The sequence below is a fragment of the Triticum dicoccoides genome, chromosome 2A (assembly GCF_002162155.2).
Source record: "Triticum dicoccoides isolate Atlit2015 ecotype Zavitan chromosome 2A, WEW_v2.0, whole genome shotgun sequence".
In the NCBI taxonomy this organism is placed as follows: domain Eukaryota; kingdom Viridiplantae; phylum Streptophyta; class Magnoliopsida; order Poales; family Poaceae; genus Triticum; species Triticum dicoccoides.
Window position 1 is genome coordinate 667,082,700 of NC_041382.1, and position 12,321 is coordinate 667,095,020.

The 12,321-nt window shown below is 45.3% G+C and overlaps 1 protein-coding gene and 1 pseudogene across 1 annotated transcript; one reads left to right on the forward strand and one right to left on the reverse strand.

Annotated features, from left to right (window-relative positions):
• Positions 1–8,461, forward strand: part of LOC119356091 — an 11,925-nt pseudogene extending 3,464 nt beyond the window's left edge.
• A 1,353-nt stretch (positions 8,462–9,814) lies between these two features.
• On the reverse strand, positions 9,815–11,689 carry LOC119356092 (aquaporin PIP1-3/PIP1-4-like). Its single transcript, XM_037622993.1, has 4 exons — positions 11,265–11,689; positions 10,884–11,179; positions 10,648–10,788; positions 9,815–10,156 (listed from the first exon to the last, which is right to left on the reverse strand). The coding sequence occupies exons 1-4, from the start codon at positions 11,596–11,598 to the stop codon at positions 10,061–10,063; spliced, it is 867 nt and encodes a 288-aa protein (XP_037478890.1). The 5' UTR covers positions 11,599–11,689; the 3' UTR covers positions 9,815–10,060.
• Positions 11,690–12,321: the final 632 nt, after the last annotated feature.

Below are 12,321 nucleotides of genomic sequence, written 5' to 3' on the forward strand. Positions count from 1 at the left end.
GGGGGAACACGGCGGAGCAGGGCGGCGGACGGCGGGCGCAGGGACTCTGGCGACTGGCGGCTGGCGGCTAGGTCAAGTCGGGGAGGGGAGATAGAATGAAGAACGGGCCAGGCCTCGGGCCTTTGTCTCGTGCGTTTGAGGAAAACTGGACGAGGGCAGATTTGGCATTTCCAAATTTGTTAAGTCCAGATTCTTTCCTTATGCGCTAAATGAATAGATAACAGCGCTCGAGGGGCAAGCGAGCCAAAATTAGGCCACGTCGGGGGCTTGAGAGAAAGGCAAACGAACAGAGGGGCTTAAGATCAAAGGCGCGTGAGCTGGGGGGGTTAAAATCGATTCTCCCCTTTTGCCCTAAGGAGTGCTGTTGGCGCATGGTTAATACTGTTTCGAACTGAATTGCTGGTTTCTTAATACCTGGATATGTGTTAGACTTTAATGTGTATGGAACTGGAAAAAAGTGCTAGCTGGAATCTTACTCCATCTTGGGTTCTTGGTTTTGCAGATATTGTTCCATTGTCGGTCCGTCGTGAAAGCCGAGGGTGTTGCATGCCATAACGAGAAAAGCCCGTGCTTATGCTCTTCTGACTGGCAGAATATGGTAATTGATCAGTTTTGGTAACATTGTGGTGACTGCACAGCCGGTTAGATATACCACAGATCCTTTCATATTCGATATGCCATCATGGTGGGGGAAGTCTTCCTCAAAAGATGCAAAGAAAACCACCAAAGAGAACCTCATGGATACATTTCATCGGTTTATAAGTCCAAATGAGCAAAAAGGAAGCACAAAATCAAAACGGAGGTACAGACGTGGCGATGATACAACTGTTGAAAAGGTCTGCCAGTCTACCACAGTATCGCGCGCAACTTCACCCTCAAAAGAAGTTTCTCGCTGTCAAAGCTTTTCAGCTGATAGGGTACATTCCCAACCGCTTCCTGTTCCTGGATCACGTCCTGCAGTGACACGCACTGCTTCTGATGTCACCGAATCAAGGCCCATATTAGAAAAACGTGGCAAACCACCACTGCTTCTGCCACTTCCTAAACCTAACAGGCCTCAGAGAAGGTCAGAAATAGTGATTGCTTCACTTTCTAGCAACTGCTCTGTTGATAGTGATGACCATGGAGATTCTCAGCTTCCGAGCCCTGTTGGAAATGATGCTGAAAACACAACAAATACTACTTCCAAGAGCAAGTCAAGGTATGCTCCTTATTGTAGTGCATTAATTTTGTGCCTCTTCGCTCAAACTTGCTCTTACATATATTTTTATTCTGCTTGAACCCTGAAGTAATGTGCGCAAAGAGCGTCCTGGTGCTATCACCACCAAGAATACGAAGGAGATGGCAAAGACAGCTAATCAATTCCTCAGTAACCATACATTGTCCACATCACCGAGAGGTATTGCAGCTGACAATCACCAACCTAATCCACAAAATCCTCGGCCGGTAGTCTTGGAGAGTGCTCCGAATAGTTTGATGTCAAGTCCTTCTAGAAGTCCGAGAAGAATATGTCCAGACCATATTCCAACTTCAGCCTTTTGGGCAGTGAAGCCTCATACAGATGTTACTTTCCTTGGCTCTGGTCAGTGCTCCAGTCCAGGTTCAGGGCAAACATCTGGCCATAACTCTGTGGGCGGTGATATGCTAGCCCAGCTTTTCTGGCAGCCCAGCAGAGGTAGTCCAGAGTGTTCACCGATTCCTAGCCCAAGAATGACAAGTCCTGGCCCTAGTTCCAGGGTGCACAGTGGAAGTGTTTCTCCATTGCATCCGAGGTCTGGAGGGATGGCACCTGAATCTCCGACAGGTCGGAATGATGGTGGGAAGAAGAAGCAAACCCACAGATTGCCTCTTCCACCACTGAGCATCTCTAATAGTTCATTTTTTCCAAACAAGTCCACGCCAGCTAGTCCTATTTCAGCGCCTCGTAGTCCTGGCCGAACAGAGAATCCACCAAGTCCTGGATCACGATGGAAGAAGGGGAAGCTGATTGGTCGTGGGACATTTGGCCATGTATATGTTGGCTTTAACAGGTATATGTTTTCCTACATATGGAACTTCAAAATTTCATTGTATGACTTACTGTAAATATACTTTAAGCATGCTTAAGAGTTTTCCTGAGGTGCTTGCGTAACTTGTTCTATTCTGGTTATCTTGATTTTCAGCAAGTTTTTCGTGTGTATGGACTCTCATAATATCTTGTTTTATTTCATATTGTCTCGTACAACTTTATTGTTATTTCAGAGGTATAGTCATATTTTATGTGACAGTCACTGTAGCAGCTTGCTATCTTTTCACTTTTAAGACTAGATGTCTAGGGCGTTTACATATATGGTGTGACATGCACTGTTTCTAGCGAGGAGCTAAAAACTACTACTTCTGTTTGTCAAAGGAGGGCATGACATTTGTTCCGCTAAGACCAAGGAGGGCTTGGGAGAAGCAGTTTTGGACCCTTTTACCCCTGGTAAAGCACACGTTTGAGCAGTTATTAGCCCACAACACGAACACCCTTAATCGTCTCTCTAGCCATGCCACAGTTACTCGGTTCCCTCATGCCCTTGCACTGGCTGCTCCGCGCATGCTCACCCACCCACGCGCTTTGCAAACAGAATGTGTCAGCCAATGTGAGCGCATTTGCTTCGTTTGGCACATGCAAGACCATGGAATTTTCCATTTATGCATGCATGCGGGATTTACTATGAGAGAAACAAACCGCAATAAAGGCTGGCACAGAAGCCGGAGAATTCAGCCGCAGCTTATTTAATTTGGCGTGTCAATGCACGGGCGTGTGACTTGGGGGTATTTTTGGCAGGTTTAACGCAAAATTAGTCCACTTCTTTCAGGGAATTTTGGCAAATAAAACTCAATGCCCACCTTAAAGGAACGGAGGTAGTAGTAAATAAAATTCATTCAAATCATGACCATATCTAACTTGCATAAAGTCCGCGCCTAGTGGATATGATTCTTACTTTCTTAGGATTGGACATCCCTAGCACTGAAAGTTACCGTTTGCAGAAGAGCAGATGATATTGCTATCTTATGTTAATGGTAGACTTGCTTGTATTCAGACTCATAAGTCACTGAATTCTAGTTACCATATTGGCGTGTTAAAGCATGATATGGTAAGGATAAGAGAAGTTAATATCCTTTTTGGGTTACTGAACACAATTGTGACAATTATATAGTTTATGCGGCTTAAATCTTCATCTCTACTGCTATAAAGAAACCAGTTGGTGGGCGATGGTCCTTTCAACTTAGGGTTGTACCAAGTACCAACGGTCCAATTTGCTACCAACGCCTAAGATTAAAATGGAATCGCTCACCACCCACTTAAGTCTGTTTTGCAGAAACACCTCGATCTACAATGAATTTCATAGATACTCCAAGCAACGCCCCACCTTAATAAATCAACTAGCCTCAGAAACATGTTGTATGTCTTTTTTTATTCAGTGGCATCACATAGTTCCCTTGCTAGTACTATATGATGACCGTTTGATTATTTTCAAATCATGTCTTGATTCCTCACAGTCCTTTCCCCCTGTTTTGGTTTCACTATCTATACCAGTGATAGCGGTGAAATGTGTGCTATGAAAGAGGTGACCCTATTCTCGGATGATCCTAAATCAAAGGAAAGTGCAAAGCAGTTGGGGCAGGTATGGTTTTTAAAATGTGCTTCCACCTATACTATGTCACTACCACAGCAGCAAAAGGATCAGTTTATTTATTATTATTTTCCATTCAGTGTATCATTTATTCTTTTCTTTCTCAGGAAATATCGCTCTTGAGCCGCTTACAACACCCAAATATCGTACGATACTATGGCACAGAAACGGTATAAACTGTTGCCTTCAATTGTTATTTACTTGGTATTCTTTGATTTCTGGTTGGGCTGCTATCTTTCCCTGTAAGTTCAGAGGATTATACCTGTAACTGTGTTGTTATCATGTTTGTACCTTTCTCCCTTTTTCATGGGTGGCAAGAGAGTTTATGATAGCTTCTTGGGATTTCATTGAAGGCTACTTTATGCGACACGTTTCATTTTTGGGCATGACTTTATACATTATTTATGCCCCAAAACAGGTTGATGACAAACTGTATATATACTTGGAGTTTGTGTCTGGTGGATCTATCCATAAACTTCTACAAGAGTATGGACAGCTTGGTGAACCAGCAATACGCAGCTACACTCAGCAGATACTCTCAGGCTTAGCTTATTTGCATGCGAAGAATACAGTCCATAGGTAGCATTTGGTTTGTTTTGGTTGCATATATATGGAATTCTGGTGTACTGAAGTCATGCTTACACAACATGCAGGGATATCAAAGGTGCAAACATACTAGTAGATCCTAGCGGTCGTGTTAAGCTTGCAGACTTTGGAATGGCTAAACATGTAAGTTTTCTGGTCACTAATGGCCTCTCTTATACGGTAATAAATGTATTTTACTAATTATGTTGTATTAACTGTGTCTTATTGTTCACCTTTTGGGGTACCTTCTGTCAGATCAATGGGCAGCAATGTCCTTTCTCATTTAAGGGTAGTCCATATTGGATGGCTCCAGAGGTACTCTTGAAAATATTATGCTCCTACATTACTTTGTATATTTTCTTTTATTTTGGTTACAAATTTATACTTAACGCACATGCAGGTTATAAAGAGTTCGAATGGTGGTTGCAATCTTGCGGTTGACATATGGAGTTTAGGATGCACTGTCCTAGAGATGGCTACCGCAAAACCCCCATGGAGCCAGTACGAAGGGGTCAGTATTCTACCACAAAGATGCACTTTATATTTGTTCTATAATATCAGATGGCCAATGTGTGTCGCAAGCTGCATTTCTTACTTCATCTGTGTTCCACACATGCTGTTAAACTTCAAAAATACCTTTCAAGTCGATTAAACTTTGAGTTCAGCTTCAGATTGACTTTCTGCTTCCTGCTATTTGTTTCGGATGACTGCTATTTTGGATTTTTTGAATTTGACCGTGTCCTTGAAGCATATTTTCAATTTACCTTAGAATGAGCAAGCTGTCTGGAGTGATGTGCATACATGTCAGTGAAATAACCTTTCTCAAATAAACTACCAAATACTAGTACCGTGACAGGTGTAGTATGTTAACCATTTCCTGCACATATTGTCTGGTTTTCGCACCTTCTGCCAGATAACAAGCCGTTTCTGTAAAATTATATATAAAACATGGAAAATTGCTGCAGACTGCTTCCTTCCTGAAACTCTGCCAGTTACCAACACAAGTGAACCAGCTATCCGTTTCTGTTACACTGATACTAGGAGATAGGCAAAGAGCTCAGCCTTCAGAGTTTTACCCAACATAACTAATCCTTTAAACTGGGAACATATGACAAAAGATGCTGAAAAAGAAAATAAACTGGGCAGATAAATATAATTTTGTCCACAACAGATGAATGGATATGACACCTTTATTTTCCTTGGTTGTTTAAGAACTTATGACTGTCTTGATGTGGAAACTCCAAAAACACATTTACTTGCATGCAATTTTATGGAACATTGAGATGGTAAGGCTTCCATTTTTGGTTGGTCATGATAAGTAAGTAATCATCAAATATTTCCCCGCTTTTCTCACCAACAGATTGCTGCAATGTTCAAGATTGGAAATAGCAAGGAACTTCCACCAATACCAGATCACCTATCAGAGCAGTGCAAGGACTTCATCAGAAAGTGTCTGCAGCGTGATCCTTCTCAACGGCCGACAGCAATGGAGCTTTTGCAACACCCGTTCATACAATATAAAGTCCGACTTGAGAAATCCGTTATGTCTGATCCTTTGGAACATTTGCCCGTGATATCTTGTAGACCGAATTCTAAGGTAACAGTACTTCTTTGTAACTGACATATCGGGGATGACTCGGTGTCTACTTTTGTCATTCTCGTGGTCTTCTCACTTTGCTAGGCTTCTACTGATCTTTTAGGTGGCTGGACATACAACAAATATCTCGTCATTGGGATTGGAGGGTCAGACAATTTACCAGAGGAGGGGTGCAAAATATTCTTCGAAGCATAGGTACAACATTTCCCAAGTTCTGCTTATTTACTTCAGAAACACACACTGTCGTCCAAACATTTTTGCAGTAAGCCAGTAACCCATAACTAAAGCGTTAGCTATGCAAATTAAAGCCATCCTACCTGGAACTTCTTTGTACCACCAGACATCATACAGTTTCCTACTGCCTATATCCTAAAAGGTTATAGGTGGCAGGGTCGCACCCTAAATGTCAAAAAACCACTTTGGTGCACGTGCTCCAGTGAGCGCTATATTTTGAATAGTTCCAAAATGGTATTTTGATTAAAAAAACCTGGAAAAAGTTTTACATGTTCATATGGATGTACACATGTGCAAATTTATGTGTTGAAATAAGTAACCATGCTAGCCACACAAAAATGACAATTGCGACTTTGGAAAGATGAACAGGGCATATACTGTTCACTATTTAGAAATCACCATTTTGACATTCTGTGTACATGCTTACTTATTTCATCACCAAAATTTACACATATGTAGTATACATCCATATGAACATGTAGATTGTTTTCGGAAAATTTTGTAACTTTAAAATGTAATTTTTGAACTATTCAAAATAAAGTGCTCCAATGCACCCGTCCTCCAAAAATCCGCTTTCCCTACATGTGGACTATTCATTAAGCAGGCGCCTAGGTGTGCTGGACAGACAGGAGGGGAGTGCCTAGTGCCTAGGTGCCCTCCTTTTAGTGCAGTTTTCTACAGCTAACCTCATGCTTACTAGGAAATTGATTTCTGGTGAACTTTGTTTATCTTTTGCATGGAACCTCATATTGTTGTTTACTTTGCAGCGATATCCATATACGGAGCAATATATCCTGTCCAGTTTCTCCATGTGGAAGTCCTCTGCTAAGGTCAAGGTCTCCCCAACATACAAATGGCCGAATGTCACCATCTCCAATTTCAAGCCCCAGAACCCTTTCAGGCGCTTCTACTCCCCTGTCTGGTGGTAATGGTGCTATTCCCTTTAATCATTCAAAGCAACCAACCTACAACAATGAAGATTTGCAATCGCATCAAGAGGCCCAGATGATCACTTCCCCAACCGGCCTACAGATCGTAACCTTGGGCAGTTTGGTCGAGTGCATCAAGTCTCACAGGGGAATCAGGAGAGGATAGTATCTGAAGCTAACATTCTGAGCCCTCAATTTGGAAAGAGGCTTGGAAACGTTTTTGATTTGCGTGATAGACTGTCCCCTTCTGAACATTTCACTCGTCCTGCCTTGGTGGATCATGTGAAGCCAAATCCTTCACTAGACTTAACAACTGGTTCTCCTCACCATGGACTCAAGCGTGATAACTAACTATCAAGGATAGGCCAAGCGAATTTTTTTGGAGCTTGGCAGGGTAACTAAGTGGTTTTCAGCTGCTTTGGCCAGTCAGTGGCTTGAATTGTATCATAATATAATATGACTATGGGAAATATCATTGATTTATTTTGAAGCTAACAACTGTAGATGGATGGAGACTTTGTTGTCATCCCCACAGATAGACAAAGGTATGTCACGATCTTACAGTTTTTAGTTGACCGCCTGCGTTCAATTACATGAAGCCAGGATCTTTTGCACCTTCAATGTTGTGTGCCGCATTTTCTAGCACTCACAACTAAATGCACAACTGGTTTATTACCATGCTAGCGGCTAACTGAACATGGCTCAAAATGTTCTCCTGAGCTTGTGGAACTATAGAGTTAGGATGCACGATGAAGACATAAATACACAATTTCCTCTCTAATATTCTTACTTATGAGATGCCAGCCCCTAATGATTAATGACTTGTTTTAGTGCCCCGTCATTTCCCAGCGTTATGTGGTAAGTCATGAGCATCCGTAAATATATGAACTGGAAAATCCACACTTGAGCCTTTACTTCTTCAAGCATCGCACTTACTTTCGGGACACTGAAGCTTGTCTTGATTCTTACTAATTTTGCTCTTTATATCGCAGGCCATCCATCCATCCATCCATCCCTGTTAGGCGGAACAACTGGGTGTTTGCATACTACTACTACTGGCGTGCTAACAACATGCGTCGAAATGACAAGACTGTATACTAGGAGACTGAAGAAGCCAGAGCAGTTGGCCACCTCCCTGCCTCTACATGTTAATTGCCCTTCTTGGCGTCCTGATGCCATTTGTACAGAAGTAATCTCAAGTAAAAGCCAACCAATATTTTGCACAGGAGAAACAGTTGAGCCAAATTCTTTTAACAGCTACCCGAGGTTGTGAAGCGACGGCTGCAAGTTACCATGGAAACTCGTACAAAGAGCATGGTCCCTAATTAAATTAGCTCTCCCGATATGTATAATTTCTCATTCAGATGTACCATGCCCGTCCAGTTGTTCATATTGAATCGGTATATATACAACTTGTCTGCGTTACTGCCGGTAGCCGTATGTATTCCTCCAAGTTCCATATGCGTTCTGCCTGCATGTTGCCATGTAGTGAGCCACACCAACCGCATCAATTCACCCGTATGCCGTGCGAAAGGTGGTGCGCTGGGTTGGGTGCTTGCATCGTTGCGTCTGCTTGTCGCCAGGATTCGGTGTGCTCCTAGTCAGCTCAGTTTGGCAGTATGCAACTATGCATTATTATGTCTTGGCATGCCATCCGTCCATGTCCAGTTGCCTCCCTCGCACGGTAACAAAGGCCACCGTCTGTCCTGGCGATCTACCGTTGCTCAGATCGGCCCGACAGCGTCAGCACCTTTCGAGCTGGCGTGGTGTCCATCAGGGCTCATAGAGGTGAGCGCCGAGTTTTCACCATCGCCAGTCTGTCTGGTGTTTCTAAAAAAAAAAGTACAGACCGGTAAACTTGCTGTTTTGACCTTTTTGGTTTTTGCGAAGGGTCTATCTAGGACACATCTAGATATAACATAGTTATGTCATATCTAACCTGATCTTCACTATGTTTGTGGTCTATTTTTTTGTCTTAGCTTTTCTTTTTGTTCCTTCTTGCTGCCTTATTTGTGGGAGGTTAGATGTGACATCCTTAGAAAACATCTAGATGTGAATTAGACAAACTATTTTGCAAAAGTTGAGCAAGATATGGCCCTGGTTTGATAAAATTTGGGGATCTAACCCCTTTTCCTACCGCCGGGCTCGATGGCGGTAGAGTGTAACAACCTACCGTTAGGGACCCTGGCGCTAGGAATTGTATCCACGCCTGTGCAGCTAAACGCCTGCCGTCTATGCCGTCACCCCCGCCGCAGACGCGGTAGGGTTTGAACCAGATCCTGTAATTTTTATATTAAACATGGTCAGATCCCAAGGGTCAAAACAACACTGAATTTGGCCACAATTCACCACCCTTTCCCGTACGTTTTCCTTTGCTTCGTGTACCCGCATCTTCCACTTGGTTGCACCGGCTGGCAACCCCTGTGTACCGTTCGCGGCTAGACAGCAGAGAAACAAACGGCCAGAGCACGGCAACTGCCACGGTGTAGAGCTTGTCTGTTTGCAGTGTAGCGTTACCAGTACGTACTTATACTACAGGACCAGAGCGGCAGCCACGCCACGCCCCACGCCGCTAGTTGCCAACCGGCGGTGGCTCCGCTCATCATTGTCCTTTGCCCCCATCACTCTAGCCTGTGACCAAAGCCGTAGCTTCAGCCACGGCCTGACAGGTAGCATATGCTGCATCTGCATGCACAGCGTAGCACGCAGCAGCAGCCAGCTGAGCAACGGCTCGGACAGCAAACTCCTCATCTTGTACTACTGAATTGCAGAAAGATAGCAGCTGAGCTGAGCTCTAACAAGAGGGCACGTAAACAACTTGGCTCGATTTGACAATAACGGGCAGCACACACAACTGAGTACTGATGAGATTACATACAAGTCTGGGTCCAGGTTCAGGTGAATACAGAGTACATCAAACTTGGAAGACAAATTGGAATTCCACAGTAACACGGATGACGGGAAGAGATATATAGCCGCCCCATCAGAAATTCAGAACACGCAGCTTGCTCTTCGGGTTGGGTTGGCATCTTCTTTGTAGCAGGAAGAACAGCTGCTTAGGACTTGGTCTTGAACGGGATCGCTCTGATGACCACCTGGTGGTAGACGGCAGCCAGCGCGGCGCCGATGAAGGGGCCGACCCAGAAGATCCACTGCAGACGCGAAAATTTGATGGATATGTCAGCCCTTATTACTACTATAAGCACAGCAATGCCAAACAATTTCCCAGATAATAATCTATAATGGACACTCAAGTCACTGTCCTACTACCAGAAGGCAGCGGTTGCGTGCTACACCGAGGCAAGTCTCTCGGCATTTCCCTTGAGATCAGGGTAGGCTTTCCACATTTGAATAACTAGCAGATGATACACTACTATCATCAGCTATAACTGCTCAATTATTGCAGCTACTGCCACATCAGTTCACCAGATTAATAAGCTTTCCAATTTCACATCGGTTAATTAGGTGTGCAATAGAGAGTAGCTATGCGTCTGCATCAGCTTTAAGTTACTGAATTCTACTGCTACCACATGCCTGCAGGCTGCAGTTACTACTGCTGCAGAAAACAAGCATGCAAGTGCCATGCTTTCAAGTTCAGACAAAGGAAAGGAGGGGTGTTAGGTTTCAGTTTGGGTTCACTCACGTGGTCTGACCAGGCGTGCTCCCTGTTGTAGATGATGGCCGCGCCGAGGCTCCTCGCCGGGTTGATGCCGGTGCCGGTGATGGGGATGGTGGCCAGGTGCACCAGGAACACGGCGAACCCGATGGGCAGCGGGGCGAGGATCTGTCGACGTTGCACACACCATTAAGTTTTAAGTAAGCACGGTAAGGAAATTCAACAGGGGGAAGAACAGAGCGGCGGTGATGGTAGGCACTCACGGGAACGTGGGAGTCCCTGGCGTTCCTCTTGGCGTCGGTGGCGGAGAAGACGGTGTAGACGAGGACGAAGGTGCCGATGATCTCGGCGCCGAGGCCGGAGCCCTTGGTGTAGCCGGGCGCCACCACGTTGGCGCCGCCGCCGTTGCCCATGTACAGGCCCTGCTGGAACCCCTTCACCACGCCGGCGCCGCAGATGGCGCCCAGGCACTGCATGATGATGTAGAACACCGCCCGGGTCAGCGACAGCTTCCTCGCCAGGAACAGCCCGAAGGTCACCGCCGGGTTGATGTGCCCGCCTGCACCCATCCATCCCTTACCAGTTAGCACCACATACTGTAGGAAGCTACAAGAACGAAGCGGAGAGCAAGGAAGAAGCGGTACCAGAGATGCCGGCGGTGCAGTAGACGAGGGCGAAGATCATGCCGCCGAAGGACCAGGCGATGCCCTGGATGCCGACGCTGGCGCACTTGGAGGTGGCGCCGCTGTAGCCCATCACGGTGAGGATGGTGACGTAGAGGAAGAGGAAGGTGGCCATGAACTCGGCGATGCCGGCGCGGTAGAAGGACCAGGACTTGAGCTCGCCGGGCTCGAACAGCGGCGCCGGCGGTGGCTCCTTGTAGTCCTTGTCCTCGGACCCCTGCGCCGCCGTGCCGATGGGCTGCCGCTCCGAGTACTTGTTCGCCCCGAGCCGCACGTCCTCCTCCTTGCCCTCCATCGCTGCTGCCCTCGCCGGAAGGTGGTCGCTGCTCGCCTGAGCTGGAACTGAGCAAGATGGGCGGCTTCTGTGAGCTTGTGGTGAGGGCCGCACTGGGAGTGAAGAGTCTTATAGGGCCAACCGGCGGTTCTGGAAGGACGACGGGTGACGAGGACGGCGGGTGGTGGCCCGGCGTGACAGCGAGGAGGAGCGGGCTGGCTTGCTGTTTAGCCTGTTTGTTGTCTAGCTTGCCGCTGGTGTTTGTTTGTTTATCCGCTTATGTTTAACGTTTGAATAAAGAAATGGATCTGTCTAGGACACATCTCTGTTTGTGGTTTGTTTATTTTTGTTCTAATTTTTTTTGTTTTCTGTTGCTCATTATATATTTGTGGAAGGTTAGATGTGACATCTTTAAAAAACATCTAGATGTGAATTAGACAAACCGTAAAAAAATATTCTTTTTGATGCTATAAGAAACAAATAATTATTTTTTCAAGCGCAGAGAATTGGTGCGACTGCTGCGTGATCAATCAGTGGCCTGCACATTGCTATTGCTATTGCATCAACTCTCTGAGAACAGCAATTCGGCATCAGGTAGACAAATGCTTCTCATATAATTCGCAAGACCTTACAAACACATTCATAAAAATCTAAATAAAACCAAAATCAAAGCTTTGGGGGTGCTGAAGCCTTCTTCCTCCTGCACCTGTCGACAATGTGCCATGAACATACCTTGATGCCCCC

Excerpts from the sequence above, each read along its gene's own strand:
- LOC119356092 (XM_037622993.1), bottom strand. The coding sequence starts at position 11,598 with ATGGAGGGCAAGGAGGAGGACGTGCGGCTCGGGGCGAACAAGTACTCG. Across the intron at positions 11,180-11,264 it reads CTGCACCGCCGGCATCTCTG|GCGGGCACATCAACCCGGCG; the intron begins GTACCGCTTCTT and ends GGATGGGTGCAG. Across the intron at positions 10,789-10,883 it reads CCAGGGACTCCCACGTTCCC|ATCCTCGCCCCGCTGCCCAT; the intron begins GTGAGTGCCTAC and ends CAACGTCGACAG.